Below are 15469 nucleotides of genomic sequence, written 5' to 3'. Positions count from 1 at the left end.
CCTCCATCTCCCAGGGCTTTCTACCTGCCCCACAGCTCTCACAACGCAAGCCCAGCCAGGGAGAGGCTTTGTGGGGTGGGGAACAGACTTCAGGGCTTGCCCCCCCAACGCGTCCTGGAAGTGTCAGCCCCTACCACCAGCCCAGAAACCACAATTACAATGCAGGACAGGTCAAGAAACACCCTGGGAGTTGCACACCCTGCCTGCCCACGTGCTGGGTGGCTCTGGAAACCAAGCACCGGTGGCAAGCTGCCCAATCTTGATAAGCTGCATAGCATGATTCCAGGGAGCTTCTCATTGGCCAACACGGGGAGATGAGGAGACGCACCCCTAAAATGCACCAGGAGGGAGGAGGAGGTGAAGGCGGCGAGAGCTCGCTGCTCTGCCACTTTTGCGAAAGGGAAGCAGAGCCCCCACACAAGACGACGCAGCCGAGGTAGTGTTATCATAAATAAGTACATTATAACTTTATTAAAATCCAAGACACGGAAATATTCCAAAATACAAAGTGAATGACGTCATTCTTCCTCAATACTGTACACCTGATGAGGGACCTCTCTCAGTGCATTATTATCAATATTATTTCCAGAATGTGAACATTGCCTTCATTTAGAGTTTGTACTAGAAACAAGTCAGCTTCCCAGACGGTTTCAGAGGGGTGGGAGGCAACAACAACTCCCCAAGCAAACTTTATTTTACACTGTAAACCGCAGTTGCGTCCATTGGGAAAAGCCAAGGCCACGCTGGACCCTGACCAGAAAGCACCGTCCCCCTGGGGCCTGCGGGAGCAAGTGGAAGTGTGTGGGTGTGCGTGCGAGTGTGCAAGGGGGGTGGGGAGAGAGACGGCAACACCCTTCACCAACCCTGACTGGGCCGCCTTCAAAGAGGACTTGGCAACGCGAGCCCAGCCTCTTCCACCATCCTGCAGAACACTGGACAAGACAGGCTCAAGACCAGCTTGTGCCTCACTGCTATGCATAAACACATTCTCCCAACACTACCTGGAGAACAGAAGTTGGTCCCATTTTTTAAAACATTGGGGTGGTGGGGAAAGGGGGGTTGCTGCTTCACCCAAGGGTGCTGTTCAGCCTGAGCTCCAGCTACCCAACTGCAAGGACACACACAGTTGCGCCGAACCCACAAAAGCTAGCGCACAAAAGTCCTTCTCGGGTTTCATCAAAGCCAGAAGCTGTGGGTAAAGGAGAACCAGTTGAATTGTGGCAAGTATCTGAGTGGCCGGGTGTGGGTAGGTGGAGATTAGGAACTGGAGGCAAGATTCCCCACCCCAGACCAAAAGTCTAAAACATGTGGAACAGCCCATCCAAACTAAGGCGAGCTCAGAAATGGGTGGTGAACTTCCCTGCTGCCCTCCCCCCCCCAAATCTCCTCCCACCGCAAGGATAATTACTGCTGGGATTCCCCACCAGTGGGAGAAGAGCAAATATTGGCAGAAAGGGTTTTTTTTTTAAGGGGGTGGGGGCGGAAACACACTGTGGCCACCACTGTGCAGAAAAAGGAATACTGAATGGGGCTTCTTTTCTCTTCTGCTTCCAGCCGAAGCAGCTTGTCCTGTTAGGAAGAGTGCAATTCTTTCCCTACTTATGCAAGTTTGCTCTAAGAATATTGAATGACAACTGGCCAATGCTGGCTATGTACGCTCAAGTCCTCCTCCAAGTCCTCTCCCAGGCCAGAACCGCCAGGGCCACGCAGCCGAGCCCAACGCAGGCAGCGGCTGCAGCACCAGACAGAGGGGCCTCCCCCTGCTCCTCTCCGGAAGCCGGAGGGCTGGGCTTCTGCCCCTCTTCCTCATCCTCAAAAGGCCTGTGGCCAGCTCCCCGATGCCTCCTTCCTCGCGAGGCTCCCTCTTCCCTACGGAGACACCATGCAGGGCAAGTGCTTGCGCTTGACCGGAACATTCAGCATCCCGGCCAGGCTGGCTGCCTCCCCTTCCGGAGCCTCTGGCCACAGGGACGGCGGCAGCTGCCCTTCCGCGCTCAGGCTGCTGCCCTCTTCCGCTTCCCGGAAGAACTTCTCGTACCTGTCCAGGTAGGGGGGCCTTTCGGGCAGTAGGTAGTAGTGGGTGGAGCTGACCTTCTTGCCGTTCTCGATGATGGGCAGGATGCAGGGCACCCGGCTGCCCGAGCCCTCACTGTGCTGCCGCTGCAGCGCTTTGCTGCTGACGTACTTGGGGTCCGGGGCAAAGCTCTGGGTGGGCGGCATGATGCCGTTGAGGTACGAGGGCAGGCTCTTGGGGCTGGGCGTGCGGGAGTTGCTGCAGGACAGAGGCTCCCTCGGGGGGACCTTGGGCGGTTTGTCCTCGTCGCTGTAGGCGCTCGAAGCCACTTCGGCGGACCACCTCCGGTAGTCAGGCTTCAGCACCCTGGGCGGGATGGGCACCCTGGGCGGGACCTCAGGCTTGTCGTCGTCCGAGCTGGGAGATGCCCGGCGGAAGTGGCTGGAGACCCTCACCACCGGTTTGTGGAAGGACCCGGCTGGCCCGGAATGCGAACGCCGCAACCGGCGGTGGAGCTGATGCGCCGTGGGAGCCAGAGGAGGAGGAGGAGGAGGAACAGCAGCAGCAGCAGCAGCAGCAGCAGCAGCACAGACACCGGCCGGACACCCGCTCTGCTTAGCGGAGGGAGGCTCTTCCGCCTTCGATCCCGCTGGGGCGTCGAAGTAAGCGTAGTTTATTTGCCCGCAGCCCCGGAAGCTCCGCCTGCCATAGGTGGCGGGCTTGAAGGCAGGGCTGCTGCACTCCTCCAGCAAAAAGTCTGTGTCAGAGCTGGTGAGGAACTCCACCTCCCGGTCCACGTCGTCGTGCACAAAATCCTCCGGGATGGGCAGTGGGGGAAGTGGGCGGGTGCTGCGCTCGGCTCCCGGAGGCGCTGGGGGGAAGGAGAACGACGGCCCGCCCTTGGTGGGGGTGGGGGGAGCCCCCTCGTTGGACGCGGCGAGGGAGAGTCTGCCAAAGGCGGGGACTAGGCCGCGATCCTCTGGCCTCTCGCCGTTGGGGCTGGGCTTGTCGCTGCCGCCGTTCTGTGCTGGATCAGGGTCTGAAATGTGGCCTGAGAGGAAGAGGGAAAGAAGGGTGAGTTGCTAATCTCAAGACACAGGGCACCTCATGCACAACTTTCCTCAAATGGGGGGGGGGGGGAGAGCGTGGCTGCTGGAGTGGAGAAAGCCAGATACACCCGGCTGTTCGTTGCCAGCACATGGCATTTATTGAGACTGGTAGACAGCTTCTGAACATGGAGGCCCCACTGGCTAGGAGATATGGATAGACGCCGTCTCCTCTGCCATGTTCTTAGATGACTAGATGGTTGTTGGGGTCCCGTGAGAACTCTGCAAGTCTATTAAAAGGGGCTGGATGGAGCCCAAGTAGGGCCCAGCGTCCAAAGTGGACAACTGGGTGCCTCTGGGAGCCTCACACACATGGCAAAAGCCCCTCCTTGACTCCATCCCTCTCAGCCACTGCTGGGTGAGGTATCACAAGCCTCCCTGACCTTAGAGCCATTCGGCCTCAATTGTGCACTCAGCTGCACACATGTATATAGTCAGATCTAGATATACATGCATATAATATTTATAACATATATGAGGATTTAGATCAAAGAACAGCCAGGAAAGAATGGAACTGGATTTCAGACAACTTCCGTTCTAATATAATTTCAGGAGAACTATTTTAAAACCTTCACTCAATGGTATTTAACACCTTTTAAATTGATCTATAGATAGGATCAGATAAATGCTGGAGACGCAGATTAAATAAAGCAGTTCACATATACATCTTTTGGAACTGTTCTCAAATAGAAATACCTGGAAATCCATTCAGGCCAGTATCTCCAATGTGTTAGGATATCATATATCATATGCCTTCGGAACCGAAAATATTTCTGCTTGGCTATCTAAAACACGTTATTCCAGTAAACGATCAAGAAACGGTGTTCAAAACCCGATTAACCGCTGCTAAGATTACAGCTAAAAAATTCGGGCAAAAGCCTATCTCCTACTACATCTGAACAGACTGATACGATTTGGTCTGTAATAACTATGCTTAAGGTTACTTGTTACAAAATAATGCATATAAACTATCCTAACAAGTTTATGGAAAGTATGGTGTGGGTTTTTTGTAACTTTCTGGAACAACGAACTCGGTGGCAATGCTGCCTTCAAGTTGCTGTAACACTATTTCTTTATGTTCCTTATTCTTGGTATATTTTGTTGTTTATTATTATTATTATTATTATTATTATTATTATTATTATTATTATTATTATTATTATTAAAAGCAAGACAGCATGGGGCACTCCAAGGCTCTGGCTGTCAAGACTGCTGGTTTTTCTGCTGCCTGCTAACCTTCCTCTTCCTCTTCAATAATAATAAAAAAGCGGGTATCTTCAGGAACCAAATTGCTGGTGGAAGGAGGAGGGGGAGTGACAACTGAAGAGTTCTGAGCTGCAACACAAATAAATCTGAGGTTGACGGCGGAGCCAGGTACCTACCGATGGACGTTAAGTGATGCTGTGCGGACGAGTTCAGATTGTAGGCCATTGCTACGGGCTCCATGTTAAAGAAAGGGCTGAATAAATAAATAAATAAATAAATAAATTTTTTATTTATAACCCGCCCTTCCCGGTTCAGAAAACCAGGCTCAGGGCAGCTAACAACAAATTTAAAACACTTAATTGATGCAACAAAAAAACAGCATAAAATACAGTATAAAACGTAAATAACAATAAATTCAGAATTCAAAAATCAATTTAGGGGGGAAATCCATCCAATAAACATTAGATGATCACCAGGGCTAGCTGGCTAAATTAGTCCTATTTGGGCCAGCAAGGAGACCAGGGGAGAATTAGCTGTGGGATCCCAGAGCAGGTAATCTTCATAAAAAGGGGAGGGAGAGGGAAGGAAGGGGAATAAAAGATCAGGCTAAGTTCAAATTGAAAGCCAGGCAGAATAGCTCTGTCTTACAGGCCCTGCGGAAGGAGGTTAAATCCTGCAGGGCCCTGGTCTCATGGGACAGAGCAGTCCACCAGGTCGGAGCCATCACTGAGAAGGCCCTGACCCTGGTGGAGGATAATCTGACTTCCTTAGGGCCCGGGACCTCTAAACTATGATTATTCATGGAGATTAAGGTCCTCTGCGGGGCATACCAGGAGAGGCAGTCCCATAAATACGAGGGCCCTAAGCCACAAAGGGCTTTAAAGGTCAAACCAGCACCTTAAACCTGACCGGATACTTTCCAGGAGAGACAGGAGGGAATCAGTAGGTGAAGAAGAGACCGCCGCAAAAGGCCCAACCACCATCACTAGCCCATACCCAAGTGCAAGAAAGTGATGTGAGTGGGAGAAAAGATCTGGTACCCTCCCTGAAGGAAGACTCACTTTTCAAAATGGCCTCCCCAACAGGGCTTGAGGCTCCCAATGCCTTGCCCCTTGTGGAGGAAGCTGCTCTTCAAGGGGACTCTCATCTCTGGAGCTGCAATGCCGGCCGTGGACATGCTGCTTGGCTGACGTCAGCGCTTTCAGAAGTCCACTGTCCTCGCCAGGTAGCCAGCTACTTTAGCAGCCTTTAAAAGAGAGGGGGAGACAGACAAACAAGGGTGTGTTAGTCCCATGCAGCAGAGCCAACAAAGGGTCAACCCAGGAAGAACCTTTCAAGGCTCACAGCAGCCAGCAGAAGGAGAAGCTGGCTTGTATAGCAATTCTATGTCAAAGGCCGTCCTTGTAACTCAGTTCAGTGGCAGAGCACCTGCTTGGAGTGCAGAAGGTTCCTGCGTCAATCCCCAGCGGCATCTCTGGGAGGGAACCCTGGAGCGCTACCCTTCCTCCCCCATACACACCACGATTTGAGCCCTGGCGCGATCGTATTACATAGCCTGTTCAGAGCGACGGCAGGAAGCACTGCCCTCACTCGGAGTGTGCAAACATTTTCACATATGCTTGCAATAGGTAAGGCAGGAAACGCCACCGTCAGGTTTCCTGATGTTTTGTTTAAAGGGGAGGGTGATAGGGGAACCTGAATGGACATCTAGATATTGCTGGGCTCTGGCTCCCATTGTCACTGGTCCACAGATCCTCAGGTTCCCGAGCCCAGTTTTAAAGCTTCAAGGGAGCCTCTTGGTGATGGTAGGATTCAGAGAGTGCGGAAGTGGCTACATCTCCCATATCCCCAGTGCAGACTCCTTCCTGGCACTGCTACCTGCACCCAATCTCTCCCCCCCCTCCCCCCAGCTGCTTTAAATGACACTGGGTTTGGAAGAGTATAAGAGAAAGAGAGCGCGCTCCTTTGGCAGTGCTCAGATATTTAAATCAGCCATATAAGTTAGGCGCCAAACAGCTCCTTAAACCAGGGTTACAGCCGCCAACGCGTAACGCCTAGTCCCCATTTAGGGAGCCGTGTTTCAATACGACATTTCGGTTCCCGAAATTCATTCCGATTGTGCAGATAAAAAATAACAGATGGAATTCTACAGGATGCATTGCTAGAGTGTGAAAACAGTCAAGATCCAAGGATCTCCAGGCATGCGCCTTCAGATGGTAGAGAAACCAGGGGCCATCCTGGGGCCCGGGCATCTACACTTGGCCGCAAGTGGCCGATAGACAGGTACAAAAAGTGCGTGGCAAATTTCAAACCCTGCTCCCTGCCCCTCCTCCTCTCGGCACTGCAAATTGGCACTTTCTTTCTAATCAAAACACGGTATATCAGCATTGCAAAATAAAGTACAGTGGTGCCTCGGGTTACAGACGCTTCAGGTTACAGACTCCGCTAACCCAGAAATAGTGCCTCAGGTTAAGAACTTTGCTTCAGGATGAGAACAGATATAGTGCTCCGGCAGCGCAGCGGCAGCAGGAGGCCTCATTAGCTAAAGTGGTGCTTCAGGTTAAGAACAGTTTCAGGTTAAGAACGGACCTCCGGAACGAATTAAGTATTCAACCCGAGGTACCACTTTATGTTTCCAGCACAAGGCACAGGCCCATCAAAATAAACGTAAGAACCTCCCTCCACCCCTCTGAAGAGATGGGGCAGGTAACCTTCTGGACAAACAGACCCCATCTGCCATCTTGCGAAAGCCAAGAGGTGGACACACTCCCCAGGACACTTGTTAATGGCCCCGCTGCCCCCCCCCAGGCTGTGGGGCTCAGGCCACCTGCAACCTTTTGTTCAGGCTATATGAAAATCCCTCCGTGTGCTGTGCCAAACCTGGAAAGCACAGAACACCTTGTGCCAGCCTGCCCCCTGCAGCGCCCGCAGGGGTGTTGTGCAACCAGCTCTCGTTTTGAAACCGTTCTGGAATGCAGAGCCTCCACTGCCATCAGCACATCGGCGAGGACGGAAAGATCCTCCCACTCCCTGGCCTTTTTCAGGAGTCTGGCGGCTGTGGCGGGGGTAGGTGGGGTGGGGTTGGGGATGGTTTTATTGCCCAGTTCCTCCCTCCTCAAAAGAAAGTGGAGCAGACGTAAACCCATTTTCTACAAATGGAAGCCACCAAGAAAGGGGCACCAGCAATGCTATAAGAGCCAAACTGGGATGGGGGGGAGGGAGGGAGGGAGGGAGGGAGGGGGAGAGAGAGAGAGAGAGAGAGAGAGAGAGAGAGAGAAGTCAGCCAGCTCAAAGCTCACCAAAATGGAGGGACAGAATCACAGAACTGGAGGGGACCCCCAAAGGTCATCCAGTCCAACCCTCTCCAATAAAGCAATCTCAAAATGCGGTTCCCAATCCAGTTTGAAACCATATCAGGCACTGCTTAGCTTTGCAAATGTGCTAGCAGTTTTATTGCTGCACCATTAGAATGGTGCTGATATTATTGATGCCGAGGCTGGCTCTCATCATCATCATCATCATCATCATCATCATCATCATCATAGCAGCAGCAGCTGACTTCTGGTGCTAAATATGGGTGCCTTATGTCGAGGTCGCTTTGAAATCATTAAATAACAGTGCGCGCACCCCCTGGGTGCAGGGAACCAGGTATCCGGGGCTCCCATAGCTCTGGGCACAGTTCAGGGATTTGCAGCAAATGCTTCCAATTGCCCCAACCTAATTCTTTTTAGAAGGCAACAAAATTAGTATCCTGAGTGCACTTCCTGGAGTTTCAAGTTATGCAGTCAGGAAAAGACTCTGACGGTGGGGGATGGGTGGGTAGGATTTACAAGATACCCACAAAATTAATGCGGAAACTGTCGCTGAGGCAGGTAGTGCAGCAGGTGACTTTTAAACAGTCTGTAAGCTTACAAGAAAACAAAACTTTCTTCAGGGAGAGGGAGCAAGGGGTTGCTCCCTTCAATTGTGGCTCCTTGGGGCAGAGACTCATCTCTGCTACTCTGACCAGCGCCCAGGATGCTGATGAAAAGTGTAACAGTAAAAGCAAAGGAACATAGAGGAAGGCACCCAGGCTCTGCCCTCCCCCTTAGAAGGGAGAGCCAAAACTACAAATTGGATTATGGCCCAGAAAATGCAAAAACGGGACCCAAAGTGAGGCAGCACAAAAACGCACAGTCAGGTGAAGGCTGAAAGCCCTGAAGGAAGCCGCTGTGTGTCCAAATTCTGAATACACGAGGTGAGGGTGGGGTGGGGGGAGGAAGTGTCCAGGCAGTCAGTCCATAACAACTTTGTCCTTTTGCGGCATCAAAGCAGCCCAGGGAGGAAAGTTCTTTGCCAGGTTCCCAGGAGGCGATTCCAATTCCTCCTGCCCTGGGCTCCAGCCACTGCCTCTTTCCTCTCTTAATGAGAGCCAGAGTTTCAGAGAACCTTCAGCTGCCCTCAATTCTTACAGGGCAGTCATGGGGGCAGCTCCCAGTCCACAACACTGACCACCAGCTCCCACCAATGGGATACAGACATTCCCGGAAGCCACATATCTCAGGTCCCCTTTGGGGGGCGAAAAAATTGGGTGGGATGAATGGTCAATGACTTGCAAGTCAGCTGAAATCCAAACCTATCTCAAGGATGCTTTAAACAGGCTGCCTGTACAGTGGTACCTCGGGTTACAGACACTTCAGGTTACAGACGCTTCAGGTTACAGACTCCGCTAACCCAGAAATAGTACTTCGGGTTAAGAACGTTGCTTCAGGATGAGAACAGAAATCGCATGGCAGCGGTGCAGCAGCAGCGGAAGGCTCCATTAGCTAAAGTGGTACCTCAGGTTAAGAACAGTTTCAGGTTAAGAACGGACCTCCGGAACGAATTAAGTTCTTAACCCGAGGTACCACTGTACTGTAGCATTTATTAGAGCACTGGGTTTTTGTTTTAACTGCTTGCTTCCAATGAAACATATTCAAAGGCCCTGCGATGCTGTCAACACATAAAAGGAGTAGATGGAGATCTGCAAAGTAGGAAGGGAGGTGGGTGGGAATCTTGCAGGAAGAGCCAAAAAAATAAATAAATCAGGCAGAGGACAGCCAGCCAAGAAACCTTCCTGTGGCCACAGCAAGTGGCTGGCAAGATAAAAAAAACCGGGATTCCTTCCTGTGGTTCAGCCAGGGTGCCGGGAGAGGCGCCATGCTGCCCTCGGGGGAACACAGAGCTGCATTTATCCAGCCTGCCTTTTGCACGGGGAGGAAGAGGAGGCGGAGGTGGAGGCAGCTGCTGCTTCTCTTTCTCTCTAGTGGTAACCTAATTTTGCCTGCTTAACCACCGAGTATCATGAGTAAATCTCAAAAGAGGGAGGGAGGGAGGGACCCATTACTAGCAGCCAACTCATCAAACCCAGCCTGCAGCTCTTCCCTGCTTGACAACCACATGACATCATTTCCTCCTCCTCCTCCCGTTGAGATTTATCCAGAGCTGAACTCAGAGGCACTTTCGCAAAACACGCTCCTGAGATCCCAATAAAACCCAGGAGAGAGGGAGGGAGGGAGGGAAGAGGAAACGCCCCCCCCCACCAGTGCAAACTGGACTGTTGGCAAGTAGCACGTACCATGTCCTTCCTAGAATTCATAAAAGGAGAGCTGTGCAGCCCCTTACGTAATCTCCAGTGGCGTCAGCCTTGCAGGATTTTGCTCACAGGTAGATGATGCCAGGACATCCGGGGCTCCAGGTTGCAACAGACACCTGGGCTTCTGCAGCTGTAGCCTGCTGGCCCCTCCCCTCCGTACCACCATTCAGTCCTGCTAAAGTATCTTCCCACCCACCCGCTACTCTTTAAAATAATGAAGGGATCAGCCGCCCACAGCAAGCCACACCACTCAACTCAAACCTCAACAGGCTTCCTGTTCCGTTCCCCCACCCCTGGACTCTTAAGGTGAGGAGAGCCTGAAAAAACCAGTTTCCTGATGCCGCTCAATTCCTGCGTTTATAATTTCCTGTGGTTTCCCCTCCAAGTGCTGCTTGCAAATGCTGGAGGGTGTTGCAGTGTTTCAAGGCTGCTTGCTCGCCACTTTTGAGTGTCGAGGGAAGGCAGTAAAATAAACTGAGAGCTGTCTGAGCAGATTCCTGCTTTCCCCACACTTCCTAGGAACTCGGTCCGAGCTGTTTTGCCCAGGAAAGCCCTCATCTTTAGGCAATTAATCAGAGCAAACGTCAATCCAGAGAAAACCTGATTGTTTGTTTGCTCAGATTCGGGAGTAAATATGAGAAGCAGTGGGGAAGTCTTGTGAGGTGCGAGTGCCCAGGGCTGTCCAGCTATACCTTCCAGCTCCTCTGCAGTCCTTCCACAAGACTACCTGCCTCTGCAGAGCAACACAAGAAACCTTAACAAGACCCTGTCCAACATGCAAGAGCATCTCTTTATTTCCTGAAGTTGCTAGGGCTATTGCCAGCTGCAGCCACCCACACACAGAGAGGAGTGCAATTGTGAAAGGGGAAGCAGGTGTGTCCTGGTCCACATGTCTGATGCTCAGGAACCCAACAGGGCTTTTGCACGTGGGCCTATGCGCCTGGGCACAAGGCATGTCTCCTGCACGCTGGAAGAGGTGTAGCATACTGAGCATATGGAACAGGCTGACCCACAGAAACATCCGACCGCCTGGGGACACAGAAGGAGCAGAGCCCTAGAAACCCCAAAGGGAGCGGGGTTGAATTTTCAAGGGAGAAATGCACAGGTGGGAGGGGATTTTGACAGCCAAGGGGCAGTGCACAGATCAATGCAAAAGGCAGCAGAGAAAGAAGATCGGAGAAGATGATGGTGAGGGTTTGACAATGGAGGCAAAATTCGGCCACGAAAAGCTAAATTCTGCAAAACAACCAGCACCACCCGTGAAACTCCTGAAAATGCACCCAGATAACGTTACTGGACTCAAATACGTCATTTATCCTTGAGGTTAGCTTGGTTGGTTAGAGTGTAGTTCTGATACTGCCAAGGTCACAGGTTCGATTTCCATACAGGACTCCTGCATTGCAGAGGCCTGGAAATAATAATAATAATAATAATAATAATAATAATAATAATAATAATAATTTAATTATACCCTGCCCATCTGGCTGGGTTTTCCCAGACACTCGGGGTCCCTTCCAACTCTAAGGGGCACTCGTGTTTTATGGAGTCCTGCACCACAGTGCCTTTTGAAGAGCTCCCCAGATATCCTCACATGCCAAACAAGCCCACAAGGGCTAAACCCTTGACTTCTCCCTACATGGACGCTGAACTCTGCACATACTTACAAACTCTGGTATGTCCCTCCCCCCCCCCAAACCTATGAGAGCACAAGAGCAAGCCCTGGGTTTGTTCAGAGATGCAGAAAGAAAACTTATATCTGAGGCAGAAGAATTGAGCAAAGCAAGACCAGGATTTGGGGTGGCGGTGAAGAGATAGACATGCAAGGAATTGGGAGATGGTCTGGTGAGTCCAAGAGGGAATCCCTTGCTGGATGGACAGCAACAAAGCGGACCTTTCTTTCTTGGGAGCTGATAAGCTCCTGAAACCCAACGTGGCCTTCCTTGTCTCAAGGAACCCCTTATTTAGGAAAGAAGAGCCACCTTTCCTCTTGCATTTTCAACACTGAGTGGTGAGCACAGTGGGGGTTTAGGCTGGATTTTGCTTGCAGAAGGACCCCGGGGTCATGGACCCTGGCAATGGTGTGTATCCCTGGAAATGACCCCAAAAGTGGAAGGGGGCTGCTTGGGAGGGAGAAGCACAGCTAAGAGGCTGACTTCTGAAGTCCCTGGTTCAAATCTTCCCCCTGGCCTGCCTCTGGGAGGAATCTCCACCACAATTGTCCTGTCTGTGATATGAGCCTTAAAGCTACTCCAAAGCTCAGAAGTTAGTTTGGCATCTCAGATGTTGAGAAGCACTGATGACCAAAGCTCTCCCACCCACCCATAAATAGAGGATGTTTGGAGGCCAGTTTATCACCTTTGGCCTCATGGTAAGAACTGGAACAGACATGGGATATCCAACACAACAGAACTCAACCCACTTTGTAGATGCTTACATCTCCACAATGAAACTGGGGAAGTACATTGTGGCAAGTGTGTATTTTCTGCACAAGAAATGCAACTTGGACTCTCCAACATCTTTGTCAGATTGACTCTGAAGATGCAATTGTTTTTTAAAAAAATTAAATCAATTAAAGAAGAAACTTGGTGTGTGTGTGTGTGTGTGTGTGTGTGTGTGTGTCCCCTGGACGTGACAACTTATGAGAGCTCCCACATTAGACAGCAGTGATAATAGACTCCACATTTGTTGCCAAAGAAGCAGTAGAAGATTCTTCGCCCCTTTAGAGTTCGGGGGTTGTCAGATGCCTCCCTCTCCCTCTGACTGACCAGAATCAAAACCATTAAAGAACAAGATTGATCAGCCCAGGATAGAAGTCAGCCTTCGCCCGCCTGCTGCCTCCAGATTTGTTGGACTACAAGTCCCATCAGCCTCAGCCAACTACGGGAGGCTGGTCCAACACATTAGCTGCTTTCAAACACACACCCCTTGCAGATTTCAGCAAGATAAGGCAAAGCAATTTTACACCAAAGTCTCTTCTCACTCAACTAGCCTGGTGCTTGCACACTTGAGAACATGGGCAGGCTCCTGGCCAGTCCTGAGGGGCCTTTGCCCACAGAGGGAAAGTCTGACCACTCTCCGTTTCCAGCACAAGGATCTGGAACACACTAAATCCCCAAATCCACCCCCTTTCCTATCTGAATAGTTCTGAGCTGGTACCCTCAGCAATGTGTTGCAGAACTCCAGCTGCCATTATGTCTCAGTGACCACTGGTTATGCCAGCTGCTGCAAGTTGGGAGTCCAACAAGCACAAAAAGCAATGCATACAAGTACACATATCAACAGTGCCCCTCAGCAAATGTGCCTTCTCAAGAGTAAGGGAATTTGCTGCACCAAGGGCCGTCACAGTAGCAGAACCATCTTCAGAAATAACGCCCTGTGGCCTCAAGTGCACTGTTCTGCCCCCTCGGAACTGGCCCTACCTTCTGCCTTGGCGAAACACGCCTTTCTATAAACCGGCGGAGGTGCAGAATTCACCCCAACCCAGCAAATATTAAGAACTGAAAACCTGCAGGCAGAGATGAAGCAGCATGCTGGTCAAGCCATTTAAAGGCCATTGTGCACAAGACCTCTTGAGGCACAGCCAGGGTGCAACACCAGGTTTCAAAAATTAGGGATTTAAGGCTGTAGTCCTCAATGCGCTTGCACAGCAACCTTCGTGATGCTCATGTCCAAGCAGACATATGCAGGGGCTGAGAGACAACCTAACCTTAACTGGCGTCAACAGTCACCCCAACGGGACCAACCAGGACAGCCCTATCTGCACCTAGGAAGAAATGGCAAGCACCAAGCTTCCAAGGCCAGAGAAAACAGGCACAGAAATCGCTCCCTCTTTCATGTTTGACTGCTATCATTTGGATCACAGGAAAATAACAGCTTCTAAGGAAAATGTCATGGAAACCCAAGATGCAGAGGAGGCCTGGGGCTCAGTGGCAGCTCAAGCTGCCACCCACCACCTTGCGCTGCTCCCGCTGCAGGGACCCCTCCTCTGCCCCAGACCAGAGGCTGGCACCAGTGAGACAATGGCTGCCGTTTGCCCCACCAGCCTTTCCCTGCCAGTGCCTCAGTTTCCCAGCCAGGCGGCGACAAGGGAGCCTGACACCGCGCAGGCACAAGAAGGGGGGGGGGTGACGTCGCGGTCCAGGTGTCCCCCAAGTCCCTCTCCTCTGCATCCTGTGCAAAACGTTTTCGCCACTGCTGAAGGCACCGATCCCGAAGAGGTGGGAGCGGAGGGCGGGCTTGCGCTCCACAGCTGCCGCGGCAGGAAGAGACCCGCCCGGGTCCGTGCACCGGAGAAGCCCTTCGGGAGCGGGCCAGGGAGCGAAGGGCAGGCGGCAGAGGAGACAGGGAGGCCCCGTCGGGCAGCAGCTCGCCGCCTCCGCCCGGGCGGTTGCGTGGCAACGGCCCTCGCCCTACCTGCGCGGCAGGTGCCCCGTCGCCCTCCTCTCCGCCGCAGCCGCAGCCGCCGGTCCTCCTTCCAGGGCGGGGATGACTAAGCCGCCCTTCCGCAGGCGGAGGCTGCCTCGACGGGCAGGACGGCACAGCCCGGCCAACCTTGGCGGGAGGGAACCGAGCGGCGGGCAAGGCGGGTCGCGCTCTCGCCCCTTCGCAGTGGCGGCGGCGGCAGCAGCATCAGCATCTGACCCGCGAAGAGGCGAAGCCCCGTCGGGCGCTCCGTCGCCACCCCAAGTCTCCAGCCCGCCCCAGCGAGGCGCCGCTGCGTTTGCACTGCCCCGGCCCGGGCTATGCTGACGCCATCAAAAAAAAAAATCTACACGTGTCCCCGAATCCTCACGTCCTCTCCGTTCACGCAGCCTGCCTCCCGCCCTTACCCGTAGGGCAGCGCCGGGGCTCGACATGTCCCGTCTCCCCGCAGCGTCGTTACTGCGCACGCGCCGCCGCTGCCACCTCCCGGCACCTCTCCCGACCGCGACTTCCTGGCTCAATGAAGGCGGACGAGAGACGCAGCCTCATTTTATAATGGTGGGCGTGGCCCCGAGCTTAGGCCGCGCCTCCTCCCCGCCCAGCGCCAGGGAGTCTTAAAAGGGTAACGGTTCTAATTTCCGGCGCAGGGGGGTTCTGCTTCATCCGCGCCCCCCACTCCCGCTCTAAAGCCACGGTACTATCTGGGTTGGCGGTCCTCCCTCTGCTCCTCCCCCCCCCCCTGCACAGGTTCAACAGGTGCAGCTTTCTTCTCGCAGCCACGCCTCCGTGATGCTGTGGAATTGTTGCCTACAGGCAGCCCTTCAAGGCAAAGGAACCCGGGGGCAGCTATGCACATCGCAGTTGCATCGTAGTTTATCTATTAGGCTCAACACCATTACAATTTTCCTTTGTTTCCTGGCACTAAGCTCCATGGACTTCATTGCTGTGCTTACTTCTGTCAAGGTTTGTCCTCACCCTACCTGCGATCTTCTATTTACAAGGTATTTTTACCCGTGATTTCCCAAGAAAAGCTCGACAACTTGATTTCCTTAAAAAACAGCGCAACAACTTTGACTGCCCCCTCAAAAAAAATCCTGGGTATGCCCA

At 52.6% G+C, this 15469-nt stretch overlaps 1 protein-coding gene across 1 annotated transcript; it reads right to left on the bottom strand.

Annotated features, from left to right (window-relative positions):
• Positions 1-439: 439 nt before the first annotated feature.
• On the bottom strand, positions 440-14896 carry ERRFI1 (ERBB receptor feedback inhibitor 1). Its single transcript, XM_081871133.1, has 4 exons — positions 14770-14896; positions 5388-5572; positions 4503-4579; positions 440-3065 (listed from the first exon to the last, which is right to left on the bottom strand). Exons 2-4 carry the CDS (start codon positions 5501-5503, stop codon positions 1870-1872), a joined length of 1389 nt encoding a protein of 462 aa, XP_081727259.1. The 5' UTR covers positions 5504-5572; positions 14770-14896; the 3' UTR covers positions 440-1869.
• Positions 14897-15469: the final 573 nt, after the last annotated feature.

This window comes from Podarcis erhardii (genome assembly GCF_964252035.2).
Source record: "Podarcis erhardii genome assembly, chromosome: 7".
NCBI classification, from domain to species: domain Eukaryota; kingdom Metazoa; phylum Chordata; class Lepidosauria; order Squamata; family Lacertidae; genus Podarcis; species Podarcis erhardii.
Note: the sequence above shows the minus strand (reverse complement) of the source record. Positions and strands in the feature narration are given on the sequence as shown.